The sequence below is a fragment of the Gamsiella multidivaricata genome (assembly GCF_025024155.1).
Source record: "Gamsiella multidivaricata strain RSA 2152 chromosome Unknown BC939scaffold_18, whole genome shotgun sequence".
Classification (NCBI taxonomy): Eukaryota; Fungi; Mortierellomycota; class Mortierellomycetes; order Mortierellales; family Mortierellaceae; genus Gamsiella; species Gamsiella multidivaricata.
This window is the reverse complement of record NW_026251726.1, coordinates 404,213-421,521: the sequence shown is the minus strand read 5'-3', so window position 1 is coordinate 421,521 and position 17,309 is coordinate 404,213. Positions and strand designations below refer to the sequence as shown.

Below are 17,309 nucleotides of genomic sequence, written 5' to 3'. Positions count from 1 at the left end.
TTCCCCCTTTTGCATAACGAATAATACTCATATAAATGTTTTGATTCTCTCATTACGTCTGGCCTCACTTTTTCTAGATATATGTTAAATAGCCTTAATATTCAGTTGGTACCTGGGCAGCGTCGGTTCTTGAGCAGCAACAGGGTTCATCGACCTCTCATCTACTCATCTCGCCTTGATCCATCGTCAACTTTTTCTCACTCTCGTTCAATTCCGCTGGCCTCCTGTCAAGCCTATCAAAGAACGCTCGACTCCAAGGCCTGCATCTTCCCATAAAAAGATCGACACAAATACATATATGGGCACTGATGTCTCGGTCTGGGGCACAGACTGAGAGTGAGACGCGGGTGAAATATTATAACGAGCGCACTTGCGATATCAGTAGCCGTATCGCCACGCTTTGCAGCGGAGCTGAACAAGGTTATCGGCTGCAACTCAAGTTGCAGTTTTGAAAACATTCCAGCAAGCATTGATGCAGAGCACATTTATTCTTGATTTTTAATATTTTTTTGGAGACTGGATAACTCTTGAAGCCCTTCTGCAACCGGAACGGCAGCGTATACGTGACAGAGGGCGGAAAGATCTGCTATCGCGTCAAGACGCTTGCTTTCTCATGAACTCCTGTATCCCCCATTGCTCACCAAAATTGACGCGGAATCCTGCCACTTTGCCGTCCCCACCTGTCGTAAACGTCAAGAAGGCCGCCGAAATGGCATTGTAGTCATCTAGCACCATGCTAAAGGAGTCGTAGTGGTAGTGCTCCATTTCGCTATTAAAGGAATGCATTTTAAACCGCAGCACCTTCTCCCTTCCCTTGCCGCCTTTATCCAGTTGAATCGAGACGTTACCATACAATGGACTCGAGTATTCCCCAACAAACTCGCTCAAACTACGTGTTGGAGGTTTGTTCTTGATGCGCTCGGGAAAGTCGCCCTTGATTTGTGCCGCAAGGATGTCATATCTCCATTGTGCATCTCTCATGGCCGCGTCGTTGATCCAGTCGAGAGTCTTGGGTAATCCAAGGAGTTCGTCCGCAACGTAGTAAGGAAAGTAAACCATCAGATCTGCGATGTATGAATTGGCAAGGTGAGCGACAACCAACTCGGAATCCGGAAACAGGATCAAATTGGCTCGGAAGCCATTGATAAGGCCACCTAAGAACGGAAACACATTTTGTCAAAAATACATGAAGGCAAGCAGGGTTCAGAGGTATCTAGGGTTCTTAAGTTTTGAATACTTTTCAAACTTACCATGGGAGTAGATAGCTTGACCCTTGTACGTGTCCAGGTCCCAGCCCAAACCATAGACCAACGAGGGGGCAAATTCAGGTATTCTTTTCCGTCTGAAGCTGATGTTATACCCACTCAGCAATTCTGTAACGCTGCTCTTGTTCAAGACCTGTTTCCCATCCACTGCACCGTAATGCATAATGGCCTGACCATAGCGGACGAGATCCAGCACATTGGAATACATATCGCCTGCGGGTGCTTGTGACATGTAAATAGGATCTAATGGGAGCTGTTTGAACAAGCCCCTTTGAGCGTCCTCAAATGTTGCAGCGGTGTACGGCACAGCGTAGTTGGGGTGTTTCTTCATCTCCATGGGCGAGAACCCCGTGTTGGAAAGGCCTAGAGGCTTGATGATCCTGTCCTCGACCAGCCTCTCATAAGAGATATTAGCCACGTTCGCGGCAGCCTCTCCGGCGATGGCATAGCCTGCATTGTTGTAGTGGACAAGAGTGCCCAGCTTGGAGTCAACCTCAGCGTACTTGAGTCGCTTGATGAGGTCACGTCTTGGTTCGGTATTTCTGAACCATGCTAGGTCAACGTCCGGAAGATTCTTTATAGCAAGAAAGTTTTGCGTTGAGTCACTGGGCGGTCGAAACCATCACAGATTGTTACTAAACGGCTACTTACGGTGCGGTGAGAAAGGAAGTCGACCATTGTCAATTGAGAGGTCAGGACTGGATCCCGGAGCTCAAAGTCGGGCAGGTACTTGCACAATGGTGTCGTATCCCAGTCCATTTTACCCTCAGCGACCAACTCGCCGACCGCTGCAGCTGTAAACGATTTTGTTATCGATCCGAGTTGAGACAGCGTCTGTTTACAACACCAACGGCAAAATATTGTTACCGACACTTCCTTCACTCACTTGACAGAAAAGCATAGCGGTCGTATGTGCCTTCCACAATTTAGCATACCTCCACTGTAAAGGGATCGCGCTCGTTTCGCTTTCCAAAACCTTCAGCAAAAATGAGCTCGCCTTTATAGATAATGGCTACGCTCATTCCTGGGATGCCGGACTGATTCCTTGCCTGTTCTAGGATCTCGTGGAGGTCTGAGAGAGGAGCTCGCTTGTGTTGGCGCACCCCACTCACGACAGTATGGCTTTGGAGCGTGAAGAAAAGTGTGAGGAGGAGAGATGAGAGAAGTTTCATAGTGATTGAGTATTGTGTCCCTGAAGTTCAGAATTGAGCTTTCTTCCCTGATTTTATACAGAAAAAAATGGCAAAGATGTAATATTTTCAGAAAGTAAAGACGCGTTCCTTAAAAGTGGGCTGTAGGATTTGTACCACCCAACGTTACTAAATCGATTGGGTAACTGACGATGAGAAATCAATGTAGCAACAAGAGCGCGCCCAGATGTATAGCTAAACTTTAGGACTCAGATCTTTATCGCGATTTTGCACACACGGAAGGCAGCATCCGATTTTTTTGTGTAACTACAACAGAAAGCCCTATACAAGTTAAAACGGCTCGGCAAGTCAAGTCGTATGCTGTGGCCGATTATCTTCCCAGTATTTTTGGCCGTTTGATTCCACGCCCGGTCTATTAGGTGATACTATTTATTTCATTCTAAAGTGCAGCACCATGCCATTCTCTCACCGCTTTTATCCATTCGAATTAAGATGTCGTCACATAATGGGCTTGAGTACTCCTCTGCGGGCTCGCTTACCTTGCACATCAGAAGTTTGTCCTTGACGCTCTCCAGAAAATTACTTTTGACCATCATGGCGATTTACTTATAGGTACCCTGGGATGCCTTGACTGGAACATCGTTGAGTCAGTCCTGGATTCTGGAAAGACCAAGGGGCTCCTCAGCGATATGATAAGACATCAGCGAATGCCAAGAGATCTGCCATCGACAGGACCTTCTAAGGAGAGACATATAAGTTACCAAAGCAAATAGAAACGATCAGAATGTGCAAAAGTTCCCTGCACCTGGTACTGTTTGCCACTTTTAAGTCAACCTGGCCTTTGTAGGTGTCCAGACCCCAGTTAGGATCGTACGCCAACGATGGCTCGCATTCAGATGCTCGTCATGCGCAACGTATCCGCTCGAAAATTCTACTACGTTGTCCTCGTCCATGATCTGCGTGCCTTGCGCTTTGTCGTAGTACACGATGGCTCGCCCATAGCTGACGAGGTTCAGCATAGATATTAGAATAAATTTTACTAGCGGACACATAGTTACGTCCCAGAGATCGCTGCCTGAATAAACCTTTCTGCGCTTCCTTAAACGATACCACGGTATAAGACATAACATAGGGGGCCCACGGACTGACTCTACAATGGATTTAAAGGCATAGTTTCTTGTCGTGCGGGGTCTTAAGTAAACTGCTCTATTCTTTGCTATAGCCTGTATACGCTGAACGCGTCTTTCTTTTATCTAAAGTGTGTCGCAGAGCTGAACGCGCATAGGGCAACTCATTTTCTCACATCAGTACAGGTCAATAATCGCCACAACCCTCCGTGGATAGGTTTTAGCGCCCTGCGACGCCTCATATGTCGAAATAAACCTTCAGTGGTCCCTGTATCTCTCCTTCTGCTGCCGTAACTAGCTGCCCTCCACTCGACACATTTTAAATCCAGTAACTACGCCATGTGGCGAATGCCCAACGGTCAGCATCACTAGTTCTTTCTGCCCACTCTTCGGCTTTAAACCCGATCCAATTGACTTCGAACTCCCGCTCGAGATACTCTAGATGCAGAATGAGATAGCTGTTGGAAAGACAAGCGAGTAAAGACATTTCTTTGATTCTCCAAGCACGAAGTGGATACACAGCTTTTCCAGCTGACTGAAAAGTCTAGTGGACAATCCTTCATTTATTCACAGTTTAGTTTGGGAGATCTTGATGAAGGCGGCATATTGGTTAGCACGCCTCTTTCGAATCCACTGCTCGTACCGAGACCAGAATTCAGCCTTTCTCTGTCCCATCCGCTCTGTCCACCCTCTCTCCAATGTGCAGTCCGCTGTAAACACAATGGCTTCTTGCCACAGTCCGCCACCCCCAAGCCCACCAGAAACGGTTGCATCTCTTGGTAACAGAGAGCGTAGGCCATGTCGTAGGCCATACTGTCGACTAGTTTCGCCCCACGCAAATAATATCCACAGGTCCATCATCCGTTGCGAGAGCTGCTTCTCCTCAGATGAGAGGGTCAACAGAGAGGAATCCGAACCAAAGACATACGGCAATTCCGATCCGTGATAGGCTCCAAGTACGCGTAGACCCATGTCGTCCAAGAGCTTTAGAGGTCGATCAAAGTGAAACCGGACCATCTCCAGCTCTGTTGTCGATTTGTTGTCCTTGCAACCTGTGTTTTCCTCTGGACCTAGGGCCTTCATCAACGCTACGCTGGTCGCGTGGATCGGGTATCCGAACACTGCATCGCTGAGCACCTCTGCTGAGATCTTTCTGGACTCCTTATCCGTCGTTGGTATCCCATAGATCGCTTCGAACGCCTTGCGGTCCTCTTCGGTTGGAGGACAATACCTCGCCAGGAATTTTTCCCACCGCTTCATACGCCTGGCTCCAAGGACGGGCACAAAAGCCTGACCTTCATCGCCACAATCGCCTAACATCACAGCCTTCAGACCTGGGTCGTAACTTGCGGGATCATGGACTGTGCCCCGGGCATCTTCCTTGATGAGTACGCCATCAATCGTCGGAATAAACATGCCCACTTTCCCCCTATCTCCTGCTTTGACGAGCTCTGTCGCAGGGATGGCCCTGAGCCGATCAACCTTCTCGTCTCCAGTCAAGTGTTCTAGTTTGAAGTATCCGCATAGATGATCGAAATATCGCTGTCCCTCAATCTCTGCTCTACCAGCAGCCATAGTCGTTGTTGCGCCAGACTGCAAGATCGCCCGTTGAAAAAGGCCATGGTGCTCTGGGATCAATAAATGATAGGCGATCGAGGTCGCCCCCGCTGATTCTCCGAATACTGTAACATCTCCTGCGTTTCCGCCAAAGACATGAATGTGATCCCGGACCCACTCCAGCGCCATCTTTTGATCTAGTAGGCCCCAATTGCCGACACTCTTGTTTAATCCTGGATCTTGACCTGGCGAATGAACATCTTGCACCAGTTCTCGAGAGGACAGGAAGCCCAGATAATTGAGACGATAGTTGATGGTCACCAGAATAACAGGTCTTCCCAGTTGAATCGATCGCGCCACAAAATTTGTGCCCTCATATATAGGCAGGGCATTCGATCCACTCAAGAATCCTCCGCCGTGTATCCAGACCATGACCGGAATCAATGTCTGTGCCTTCGTCAAATGCTCAAGAGGCGCATATATATTCAGATTAAGGCAATACTCCTCTGAATAATGGATGCTTGTAAGTGCCTCAGCCGTCTTAAGGTCATTAGTGAGATTCGCAAGCGGGTTGTCGTTGGCAGGTTGCGGGCATGCAGGTCTAGTGAATCGAGGGAACTGTCAGCGGATGTGATATGCATTATCCCATATGCGAATCAAGGGTCGATGCACCGATTGCGATAGCCATACCCAAGGACAGAGCAGTCGCGGATTTCTTGCCATGCAGAGGCTCTCGCAGCTGGACGCCAGCGCTGTGGAATAGTTGCGTAGGGAATGTTTAGGAACTTTGCAACATTTGGCTGAGATTCGGCCTGGATGCCCTCGACAGTGCCACAGCCGGGGATTGCAATCCGTGGTCTCTCCAGCATTCTTCGCTGTTTCTTTTGTGTTGATAAAAGACGTCTTCCCTATACGAAAGTCGGTAGGTATAGTGATAGTCAAGGGATGAATGTAGGGAAGGGGGAGAGTAAAGGGATAAGGTGAAAGAAAAATGGAGCCTGGATGTTTTGCGCACGAACAATGCGGCTGGTCGTTCACTTTAAACATGATTCATTCCATCCGAGCGCATCGTATCCGTAGCCTTGTGCAACAAACATCAATGGCCCGTCCTGCAGTTTTTTTTTTTTTTTTTTTTTTATTAGTAAGATGCTGCTTAATATCTACAATGCGACAGAGCTATCTCAGTGCCATGTCTGTGAAACAAAAAAACAAAAGACGGACTTGAATGCTTAACCGAGACGGATGATGCCAGCATTAACCAGCTTGCGGATGTTAGCAGCGACCATAGGGTTCTTCATGTGCTCCTGAGCAGCCTGGGGATCCTCCTGCATCTGTTGCAAGATGCTACGCATGGCTGGGTCTCCCATGATCTTCTGGACCTCAGGATCCTGCTGTGCTCTTGCCAGCGTCTCTGCCTCAGTCTCACCCTCGCGACGCTGGGGTCCCCGGCTCATCTCCATGTAGACCTTGCTAATTTGCTGATCGATCTCAGCAGCGTTCTTCTTGTCAACATCGGCCTCCTTTGCCTGCTGGCAGGTCTCGAGACACTCGGTATATTCCTTCTTCAAGAACTGGATTGCAGCCTTGCGGATGTATCCCTTGACAAACTTGGGGTCCAGTGAGATGCAAGTCTCGCAGTCCTTCAGCGCCTCATTGATCGCCATTAGCTTTGTGTAGCAAGCAGCGCGGTTGGAATAAGCGCGGGGATCGGTGTCGTCACGCTTGATTGCCTCCGTGTACTCCTTGACAGCTCCTGCAAAGTCGCTGTGTTTGAAGAGAGCGTTACCACGCTCACGAGCCTCGGCCGAGAGGGCAGGGTCCCTGTAAGCGTCCTTATCAGCCTTGGCCTTGGCCTTCTCAGCCTCCTTAAGTTTGGTGAGAATGTCGGGAGTCCTGTGCTCGGCCAAGGACTTGCCATAGTATCTAATGGCCTCGGTCAGGTTGTTCTGCTTGAAATACGCAGTTCCAATACGTCCCAGAGCCTTGGCGATCAACTTGTAATCAGCGCGATGCTCACGTCCAACATCAATGGCCTCCTCGCATGTTTTGATGCACTCTTCGTAGCTGCCCATTTCAAAGTACACTGCAGCCTTGTTGGTCAAGATCGAAATGTTGGTAGGGTCCAACTCCCATGCCTTGCCATAGTGCTCCAGAGCCTCGTCGAACTTTCGCGCCTTATAGCTGGCATTGCCGAGATCCTTGACCTTTGCCGCCTCCTTCTTCTTCAGTTCCTCCTCGCTTGGCATCTCCTCCTCCTTGGGCTCTTCTGGTTTAGGCTTGGGCTCCTCCTTCTTGGAAGTGGGCTGTGCAGGCTGGGAGGCGGGAGGGGACTGAGTAGAGGCGGTAGGAGGTGAAGTGGGTTCGTAATCCATAGGACCGGGGCCGTCCTCAGGTCCACGAGCATCGAGACCCATCAAACCCATCAATAGGGACATGATGCGGGGATCTTGCATATGTTGGTTCAACGCGTTGGGGTTAGCCTGAATTGCCCTGACTTTCTCTACGAGATCGGGCTGCGCGAGGAGGGGAGCCAACTTAGGGTTGGCGGCCATCTTTGTGAGGACATCAGGTCCGAAGAACTGGCCGATTCCCATTGAGGCCTCTACAAGAATAGGAAGCAAAGAAAGCCGACGTTAGCTAAGATCGGGCTACGATTCCGGTGCATGGTGCTGTCGCGTTGCTTCTTCCTAGCGCGAAATTTTGAGTACTTACCCTTCTCCATAGCCTGTTGCGTCTCCTGAAGACCCTTCTGCAATTGCACGTTGGTTGGCTCGACCTTCAATCCTGCCTCGTACACATCATTGGCCTCGGGGTAGCGACCAAGCCCGAAGAGAGCGGCGGCCTTGCGACCGTAGCCCTTACCCCAGTCGGCCTTCAACTCGACGGTCTTCTCGCCATCTTCGAGAGCCTGCTCGTAGTTCTTTTGGGAAGCGTAGCAAGCCGAGCGGTTCGAGTAGAGAACGTGGTTGGTGGGATCGAGATCGATGGCCTTCGAAAAGAAGTCAATAGCCGTGGGATAGTCCTTGGCGAGGAAGGCCTTGTTGCCTTGTGCTTTGAAATCGTCAGCCTATTGATCAAGTCAAGTAGAATGTAAGGGTGAGAAAAGTGGTGAAATGTCAGACGCCTCTTTGTCGATCTTGACTCCTATGAACAAACAAACAAGGAAAATACTTACGCTCATGATGTGGATGTGAAAGTGGATGCGGAGTAGTGAGTGATGAGAAGAGTGGCGAGAAAAGAGGAGAAGGACGGAGTGGGCGGTTTCAATATGAAGTCGCCGTTGTTCCACCGTGTTCGCCAGAAGATTCTCGATGGCAACCTTATTTCCAGGCTATGTTTCAGTGCAAGGATCTAACGCGGCTATGCAATTACTTTGAAGACGCGTTTCGCCGCACATCAACACTCCCGAGGCGAAGGACAGAAGGTATTTCAGGCAAGTTGCCAATCATCACCGTCCTAAACCATCGAATGATGCAGTACCATCCCATACCGCATCAACACGAACGACACCACGCGTTCCAGAGACCATAGACAAGTCTGCAGGTCAGCATCGCTGGCAATTGTGCTTTGGAAGCATCAAGGTGTATACTTGGCCGTCACGTCACGACAAACCCTTAAAGTTGAGCCTTCATCATCATCTAGCCGAATCACTTTGCACACATCACCATCCCTCCCGCCGATCATCCCCCATATGCCATCATCCTTCTCTGCAGCAACCTCCATGGCCCTCGTGGCCCTGGTCACATTCCTCTCCTTCTCCTCTATCACAAAGCCCGTCGAGGCTACCGCACTCACCTACAACGTCGCCGCACATGAGCGAGCGTGCTTCTATACCTGGGCTGACATTCCCAAAAAGAAGATTGCTTTTTACTTTGCGGTAAGACACTCCCTCTCGACTCCAGGCTCTTCCTGTAAACACCGGATTCTGTTCAATGCTACAAGCACTATACCGCTGAACATCCAGCGGTCCACAGTGCTACCTATTTTACGCTCTAGCCCAGTGGCCTGTATCGAATCCAATCGCTGATCAGACAGCGCCTCCTTGTCTCCCTTTGATATAGGTCCAATCCGGTGGATCATTCGATATCGACGTCGAGGTTAAGGATCCTAAGGAAAAGACGATTCTGTCGCTCGAGAAGGAGCGCCAGGGCGATTATGTGTTCACTGCCAACGAGATCGGTGAATACTCCTTCTGCTTCTCAAACGACATGTCGACATTCGCGGAAAAGGTCGTTGACTTTGAGATTACAGTCGAACACGAGAAGCGACCTGCCCAGATAGATCAGAGCGAGAAGGGAACGGGCCCTCAGGCTCAAGCCCAGGCCATGGATGAGTCGTTGTTCAGATTGACAGGCGAATTGTCACAGATCGACAGGATGCAGAAGTACTTCAAGACGAGAGAGAGCCGCAATTTCGCTACCGTCATCTCGACTGAGAGCAGGATCTTTTGGTTCTCGTTGACCGAGTCTGCTCTGATCGTAATCATGTCGGCCTTCCAGGTCTTTGTCGTCAGGACTTTCTTCTCCAACTCCAAAAGATCTTTCGTCTAATCATCTGGAACCAGGGATCCCATCTGCATTATGCATGGATATGAGATCAGGTTCAATACAAGGAGGAAAGAATGTATGGGGCACAAAGCAGCACTGGAGAGTGCATACTGCAATAAACGACTTACCTATTGACACCAACCGACAATGCACTTGAACGGATAATGAGACCGAATAAAGTCAATGAAAGCCTTCTTCTATTCTTCGGATATATAATGCGCCTTTAGGTGGAAAAAGGATATTTTTCGTCAGATGGCGCGTTGCATGGTTGTGCAGATTGATCTTAGGGCCATCCTTCGTCTCGAGGATGCAAGTGGCCGCGGAGCGCGTTTATGCGTTTTGTTCAGCGTCGAGGCCTAGGGCAGTGAGGATTCTGCATATATTTTTGGCAGCCTTCTCAGCGTCCTACGTCAGTCATGACCGAAGAACTAGCTCAGGCACGAGAGGACTCTGCGAACCAGATCCTGAACTCAATTCTGACGAAGAATCCAATGTCGAGCACCCTAAAGCGATTCAAGACCAACTTTGTGTTGTAGAAGGTAATCTTTCGCCTATACACTTCGTATACAACAAGTAATAAAACGAATGATAGTTTTTCTTTTAGAAATTCTGCGATGCAAGATACGAAGGCGACTGTAGCGTTAACAATACTTCATAGCCACATGAAGCGGTGTACCCGTGTATTCTATGCTGATATGCTAAACACTTTTGCGCGTCGTGTGTATAATAAGATGCTCCAACTATCAATGCATGAAACAACATGATGCATGTCGAGATAAAGGATGTGAAAAGGCGAGGAAGAGTAATAACCAAAAATACAAAGGTACAAGCAGCAGTATGCGCTATAATAAATCCATCGTCCGTAAACCATCCCTCATCAATGACTGTATCATCGTTTTATTGCTCTCGCTTTTGATGGCTGCTGGAGCGCGTAGGAGAAAAAAAATACAGCGGTGAAGGGTGGGTTGGTGTCAGACCAGCGATGAATGTTGCATTGGCAAGCAATGAAACGCGTCTGATAACACAAGGGGCGGATGGGTGTACAAACTGTACACCGCCATCGATTTCAAGGCAGTGATGGCGTCAATAACGATGGCGATTGAAATGGCCCCTCGAAAGGCGGGACCGACGCAATAACTTGCACTGTGGCGCACTGCTGTGCTGTAATTAGGGGTTGGCCCGTAATTGAACATCGACCGGCAAGAGCCCACGTACGTCAATGCTCGGGGTTGGCGACGTCTGCTGTGCTGGAATGGCCAGAATCGGATGGACCAGGTCGCTGCTACCTGATAATGGTATTGCCGGCGGCTGTGTGTGGCCCTTCATCGAGGGCGTAAAGGGCTCTACCTCTAAATGAGGAGGTATTGAAGGAGTGTGAGGAAAGTGTCCTTCTATAGTGGGCCTTGGAGGTACAGCTGACGAGGATCCTTCATGGGGGCCATCCATTGGAGCCTCGATCTTGTATGACGACTCTTGTAACGGGTCGTCGTATTTACCCTCCATGCCTTCGCTCGCTTCCGCGCCTGTTGCTTGATCGGAAGTGGACAACTGCTGGCTCTTTAGATACAGCTGGTACTCCTTGTGATACTGCTCCATGTCGTAGACTACTGCTCCATTCAATCCCAAGGGCTGGACAACCCCTGTCTCGACACTTAACTGCCGCTGGTTCACCGTGGTTGCAGCGCCCATGGATATGGGTCCACAGTCCCGGCCGCCATCCTTCACGTAGTCTGTAATGGATTTTTTGTTGTCAGCGGTAGCAGCGCCATTGTCCGAGGCCTTCTCCTGACCCTTAAAAACCAGAATAGTCGAAACCGCCTCCATTATGATAAGGCAAATGTTCAGGGAAGCCACGGCAGCCATGGCTGGACCTATACCGCGCTCAGCTTGTGAGTACATAGTCGCGTTCACAACCCAGAGTCCCATCAAGAAAAATGATCCAGTATGTCGAGCAGCGCGCCCGCAGACGTTAGATGTGAATGGAGACAAGCTGAAGAGGGTTTTCCACCAGAGACCAAGGCTAAAGCTTGCGATCGTGAGGACATCTGTAACAAGGGTGGCTACTTGCGAGTCATAGGCGTAGAGGGCGAGATCGTAGATGAGGCAGGCGCCAGCGAGAAGCATTATTAGATACCATAGCTTCCGCAAGTGTTTTGAATCAGAAGTCATTACCGAATGCAGTTGCGGCAAGAGGAGTGAAGAGAAGAAATGGATGGCAAATGAGCGATGAGGCATTAGACGGGATGAGGGACATTTTGCCAAAGACTTGTGAGCGTTGTAAGCGCTGTGAGCGCAGGGGAGCTTGTTTGCATGCCACGCATGCATTAATCCAACGTGCTTGAGATTCGATTATTGTATCCATTCATCCGACTCCTTTATTGTTCAAAGGGACCTATGATGACAGTAGAGATCGTAGTGATGATGATGACGGCGACTGAGATACTTCCTCTCAAGGCGAGCCGAGACGGTCACCTGTCGCCTCATACTGAATGAGGAGTGGTCTGCCAATGCCTGCGTCTGCCTATGGGTAAGACGTTGCTGCTGATGGCGCTCCTTCCAGGGGCCGTTTTAGAGGATTTAGTCCTTGATCGATGGCTGCCGGTGTAACGTCTGACTGAGGATGCCAACTCCATTGTGTGAACAAAGCATTGCACTGATTGTATCTTGTTACTGATATCTCATCATATCTGAGTTCACGACTGAAACTTTACGATCTCGGCCCTGTCAGTCAACTGGCATCCTCATCGTCTTACCTCCGTTCAGAATCATCAACCCTGCGTCGACTGTTGGTGATTAGCACCGTCAGCGTCAATATAATCGCCACTCAGGAATCTCCTCTGCTCCCTACCAAGTCGGACCATCGTGATCAACTCCAGTTGATTAAAGGCGAGAATATCGGCTAGGAGGGGAGGTAGGGGTAGAGGACGATATCCGAGATAACAGACGGTAGTTGCGAGGAGAGTCAGGTACCAGAACTCCAAAGCCGCTTCGAAAAGAGGAACTTCAGACACCAAACCTTAGAGCTTGATTATGTTGTCTCAGCAGAGGCTTCCCACACAACTTTAAAGGTCTGGGAAGTGACTCGTGGCGACTGCTTGTGGGGTTCAAGGACGTGCACCATGCCATGTCGAGAAAGAGTGAGAAATTTATTTAAAGACGGTCCTGGGAAGTGGGGCTGTGCGGATCGCCTTGGCCCTGTCGCGTCATTCGAGGGCTCCATTGACGCGTCTCTTGGTCGCGTTTAATTGTGCAGGGTGGCTACTTTAATGAGTGGTTAGGTGGTGCGAAATCCTCTGCAGGATCGTACGTCGACCATGGTGTTGGATGAAGCTGATATCTAAAACATGGTAAAACAATGAAGGTATCTAGGGAATCGTAAGAGGATGGATATGGATCTAATTCGGTTCGTTTGGGTACAACTGGGTTCAGTTGAACCGGTACAGGACGCCCCATTCGAGAAGGCGGTTGCCTCCAATGGATGCTCCACGTGAAGGAAGACCGTAGGAGCAAACCATGCGTCGCTGTGGCTTTTCTTTGGGTTCCATTTGTTTTTGGCCCATGGGGGAACAGCAGCGCACTCACAGTGCAAGCTTCGAGAGAATTTTTTTCCCCCATTTTTCGTTGTCTCTACGCTTTTCTTCTTTCCATCACCCATCCCTCATCATCACCCACTAGCACCACCAACCACCATGTAAGTAACAGTCCTGTCGCGATCAAAGCCCATCAAGAGCAAGACATCTCCGACCTCTGCTACAGATTCCTCTTCAGTCGACTCGACGAATCCGACACCTTTTTCTTGAATTGAACACTGAAGGACCGTGTGAGATTCTTCCTTGCCAGACGTGCTTCTGACATTTCTTCCATTCCCGTTTCATGTCCCTCTCTCTAGGATTATCTACGAGGACATTATCTCTGGGTAAGAATTTTCTTAGTCTTGGCCTCATTCTCCTTGTCTCCACCTCGTTTCTACCCAATTGACACTCCTTGTTTTCTGTTATTCTTCCTCTAGCGACGAGCTCTTCTCCGATGCTTTTGATCCTAAGGAAGTTGGTTCCACTTACGAGATCGACTGCGCCATGATCAAGGTCAAAGCCGGTGCTGATGTCGATATTGGTGCCAACGCCTCCGCTGAGGAGGCCGAGGAGACTCTTGAGGATGGTGAGGCGATGGTCAACAATGTCGTTTATTCCGGCCGTCTTCAGCAGACCAGCTTCGACAAGAAGGGCTATACTGTCTACATGAAGGGTTATATGAAGGCCATCAAGGCCAAGTTGGCTCTCGACGAGAAGGCTGGCAAGGAGTTCGAGTCCGCTGTCGCTACTGACTTCAAGAAGATTCTCGCCAACTTCAAGGACTATGAGGTATGTGAGCCATACGACGTGGTTACGTCCGTCGATGTTGACCCTTCAGCACCCCATTGTACCTGCTGAATCACTGAAACTCGTATTTTTGTGCTTGTGCTACGCGTTTCTTGTGTAGTTCTACACCGGAGAGTCCATGAATCCCGAGGGCGCTGTCTTGCTCCTCAACTACCGTGAGGATGGTACCACTCCTTACTTCACTGTCTTTAAGCATGGTCTCAAGTCCAGGAAGGTCGTAAGTGGCCGAGCTTTTATTGCTTAAACAGGACCAGTGCCTACTCTATGACCTTTTAGAGAGAACAAACACAAATTGATATTAATAATTCTTCTCTTCGCCTCTGCTTTTATAGTAAATGTCGCACAATGTGCGTAAGCAATAATCGCCGTAGAAGATTGTTCGAGGGCATTGCTCTTGCGAATAAACCCAGAATAAAGCAGAACGACAATTGCAAAGGCCTCGGCAATATGTTGCGCAATGCCACTGGCATGTTTTCCAGTCAAAACACAGTATTGAACGGATGGCATTATTATTACTATTTTATATGGGTATATGGTACAAATGGATGCTCAGGGGAAAGGAGAACGAATGATGTGGAAACGTCGCTGTGATGTATGTTTGATAATGATCCTTCAGAAACCTTCAGAGTCCTCCAAGACCTGGTGTGGGTGAAGTGTTGCCTGATGAAGGCTCTCATAGATATTGCTTGTCTGAATCGCCTGCTGGATCTGTCCGTTGCCGCTATAAGTGCTGCTTCTGTACGAAAGATGTCTGTTGCTAGTGGTACTCAGGCCGAGCTGCTTAATAGACCACCGCTGCGAAAGAGATCGCTCAAATTCGGCCAGCTTCCATGATGAGGAGATGCCCTTGAAGATTTGGGATACCACATCTGCACGCCAGAGAAGGCCATGCGTGCCGCCTTCGATCACGCTCAGAGTGCATTGCTCCAGCTTCTGCTCCATCCAGTCCACAGCTTCCCTGGAAATCACAGCGTCCTGTTGATAAGTAATATATTAAGGGGCAACTATGTTAGAGAGAATGTTGACAGCATTAGACAGATGGAGTGTTCATATCAGTCGTACGTACCTTGGTGCCCCAAAAGACGTGAACTGGGAGTTTTACATCCTTGTAGCTAAATCCAAACGAATGATATAGTTCCAGGCAGACCATTAGATCGTTATTGGCGCCCTCAAGACTTTCAGCCATATTATCCTCCAACATGGCCTTGCACAACTTTTCACGGTCATAGTTCAGGATGTTGGGGTCCGAAGTAGAGGGCGGCTCCTTGGCTGCGACCGAGAGCGACTTGTATAACAAACTGGCTGTACTTTGGGACTTGAGTAACGTTGTTGGGACGTGCTTGATCCACTTCATGCGCTTTGCGAGTGTCAAATGGACCCAAGGAGACATCAACCAGACAGTGCCGACGATACGAGGTTTAAGGCGGAGGGCACAGGCCATGGCGTAAATGGCTCCACAAGAGTGGCCCATCACGGAGAAGCGCTGGATGTTGAATCCGTTAGCCATCTCCTCGACAATCTCAGCCATTCGGAGAGGCGTCCATTCCTGCAGAGACCGACAGTCAATAGATGGATGGATTGATAGATGAATAAACAGGAGCTGCGGAGGAAAAAATAAGATCCTGTGTCTTTCGATGGGTGTGGAATACTATACCTCAGGCTCGGTTGTGTGGGACATGCCTACGCCAGGCCGATCGATGCAGTATATTCTGAGCTGGTGCTTGAAGGCTAGATCCTCGAGGATAATGGAGTAGTATCGCATACAGCCCAGTCCTAGACTAGTTTTCGTAATGGTATTAGACGGATTTAGTGTCTTTGCTGTGTGTTACATCTGGATTTGCGTGCCTGGGATCGATTTACGGTTGGTTGGGTTTGCTTACAAGCAGAAGACGGGGTGTCCGCAAGGATGGCCGACCTCGGCAAAGGAGATGAGTCTGCCGGAGTAGAGTTCATATCGCTGGTTCATATCGACACTTCCAAGCGTAGCCTCGACGTCTGCCAAGGTTGGGATGCTGTCGAAAGAGCAGACAGAGGTGGCCTCTGACATTCGTCGTGACATTGCGATGGGTGTGTTTCGTTGTTGCTTGTGCTGGGTAAGTCGAAGGGGAAGGGATAATAGTGGGAGAGGACGTCTGTGTGTGAAGAGAGGAAAGGAGATGTGATACGGATGATGACCCAATGGGATTGGGCGTTAGGAAGCAAGGTTTAGGGACAGGGAGTGGTCAGACAGGAGGGACGGGATACAGGGGTAGTAAAGCAGGGGACCGTTAGGGTATGGACAAAAAGAAAAATAAAAAGAAGAAAGAAAGAGGAGGAAGAAGACAAAAAGAAAAGTGCATCAAAGATAAAAAAGCCATCCCCACTCCCCCTTCCACCCCTTCCAAGGGTGCTCGTATGCGGGCATGCCCCTGACCAAAGCATGGGCAATGCTCATACACTTATTATTAAAAAGGGTTAAGTTGGCTGGGATGCCATGTTGCATCCACATACTCTTCCATGTCTTAATATATAATTTGCTCACCATTCCATCCAGCTCTTGCTCTTACACCGCCGAACCTTATCTTTTCGTTGCGCTGGTTAAATGAACCAGACTCATCGGGTGTCCGCCCATCCTCTTGCTTGCTCACTCAATTGCTCTTTCTCTGATTTCTCTCGTTCTGTCCTTCTCTCTCGGCACAATAGCCCTGCAATTCCATTAGTCTGCAGTGCATATTCATTGTTGTGTGCTTATATCTCTGTATGTTCGTATGCATGAATAACGTGTTTGTATGCGTGCGGCAGATCTCTGTTGGTCCTTGGGAAAAGGGTAACACTTGCTCGACCAGCACAGTAGCATTGATGACGGTCGCTGATTGGTGCCCTGAGGCTGAGGATGGATATAGCACATAGCCACTCTCTTTTTTATCTTCTCCGTAGACGACTTGTTTAACCGCCATCACCATCATTATTGCAAGCTACCTTTGGATTTGGACTCTCTATCTCTGGATTAGAGCCAAGAAAACGTCCAGTTAATCCGCATCACATGGTCAAAAAGTGCCATTCTGCTCGGCCATCCTTCATATATTCTTAACCACATGGTCGGGTCAAAATTGCAATTGTTTCTGGCCTTGAAACATTATCAGTATGAACGCCATGTACTTTCACTCAACCACAGGTTTCTTTCTTTTTTGTTTCTGCACATCAGTTTTCAGTTCTGAAATCCTCAGCGCCATCTTGTTTATCCCAATTGTTGAAACCCATTTTTTTCCTCTTTGTCATCAGTCGGGATAGAGATGAAACAGCT

At 49.1% G+C, this 17,309-nt stretch overlaps 7 protein-coding genes across 7 annotated transcripts; 2 read left to right on the top strand and 5 right to left on the bottom strand.

Annotated features, from left to right (window-relative positions):
* Positions 1-518: 518 nt before the first annotated feature.
* Positions 519-2,437, bottom strand: BC939DRAFT_527259 (beta-lactamase/transpeptidase-like protein; the record flags this gene model as incomplete). The annotated part of the gene is made up of 4 exons (XM_051561409.1): positions 519-1,154; positions 1,251-1,839; positions 1,917-2,099; positions 2,201-2,437. 4 exons carry the CDS (start codon positions 2,435-2,437, stop codon positions 595-597), a joined length of 1,569 nt encoding a protein of 522 aa, XP_051414352.1. The 3' UTR covers positions 519-594.
* A 1,673-nt stretch (positions 2,438-4,110) lies between these two features.
* Positions 4,111-6,073, bottom strand: BC939DRAFT_527258 (Alpha/Beta hydrolase protein; the record flags this gene model as incomplete). The annotated part of the gene is made up of 2 exons (XM_051561408.1): positions 5,791-6,073; positions 4,111-5,701 (listed from the first exon to the last, which is right to left on the bottom strand). Exons 1-2 carry the CDS (start codon positions 5,967-5,969, stop codon positions 4,111-4,113), a joined length of 1,770 nt encoding a protein of 589 aa, XP_051414351.1. The 5' UTR covers positions 5,970-6,073.
* A 154-nt stretch (positions 6,074-6,227) lies between these two features.
* Positions 6,228-8,352, bottom strand: BC939DRAFT_445443 (chaperone activator Sti1). Its single transcript, XM_051554806.1, has 3 exons — positions 8,276-8,352; positions 7,813-8,167; positions 6,228-7,702 (listed from the first exon to the last, which is right to left on the bottom strand). Exons 1-3 carry the CDS (start codon positions 8,279-8,281, stop codon positions 6,330-6,332), a joined length of 1,734 nt encoding a protein of 577 aa, XP_051414350.1. The 5' UTR covers positions 8,282-8,352; the 3' UTR covers positions 6,228-6,329.
* Positions 8,353-8,821: 469 nt separating this feature from the next.
* Positions 8,822-9,650, top strand: BC939DRAFT_394911 (emp24/gp25L/p24 family/GOLD-domain-containing protein; the record flags this gene model as incomplete). The annotated part of the gene is made up of 2 exons (XM_051552188.1): positions 8,822-8,977; positions 9,162-9,650. The coding sequence occupies 2 exons, from the start codon at positions 8,822-8,824 to the stop codon at positions 9,648-9,650; spliced, it is 645 nt and encodes a 214-aa protein (XP_051414349.1).
* A 1,164-nt stretch (positions 9,651-10,814) lies between these two features.
* Positions 10,815-11,510, bottom strand: BC939DRAFT_475381 (uncharacterized protein; the record flags this gene model as incomplete). Its single annotated transcript, XM_051558492.1, has 1 exon — positions 10,815-11,510. The coding sequence occupies one exon, from the start codon at positions 11,508-11,510 to the stop codon at positions 10,815-10,817; it is 696 nt and encodes a 231-aa protein (XP_051414348.1).
* A 1,492-nt stretch (positions 11,511-13,002) lies between these two features.
* BC939DRAFT_501340 (translationally controlled tumor protein) lies at positions 13,003-14,270 on the top strand (the record flags this gene model as incomplete). The annotated part of the gene is made up of 4 exons (XM_051560153.1): positions 13,003-13,022; positions 13,537-13,563; positions 13,657-14,008; positions 14,127-14,270. 4 exons carry the CDS (start codon positions 13,003-13,005, stop codon positions 14,268-14,270), a joined length of 543 nt encoding a protein of 180 aa, XP_051414347.1.
* Positions 14,271-14,507: 237 nt separating this feature from the next.
* On the bottom strand, positions 14,508-16,361 carry BC939DRAFT_445434 (Alpha/Beta hydrolase protein). The gene is made up of 4 exons (XM_051554805.1): positions 15,907-16,361; positions 15,681-15,804; positions 15,093-15,572; positions 14,508-15,001 (listed from the first exon to the last, which is right to left on the bottom strand). Exons 1-4 carry the CDS (start codon positions 16,083-16,085, stop codon positions 14,639-14,641), a joined length of 1,146 nt encoding a protein of 381 aa, XP_051414346.1. The 5' UTR covers positions 16,086-16,361; the 3' UTR covers positions 14,508-14,638.
* Between the last annotated feature and the right edge of the window lie 948 nt (positions 16,362-17,309).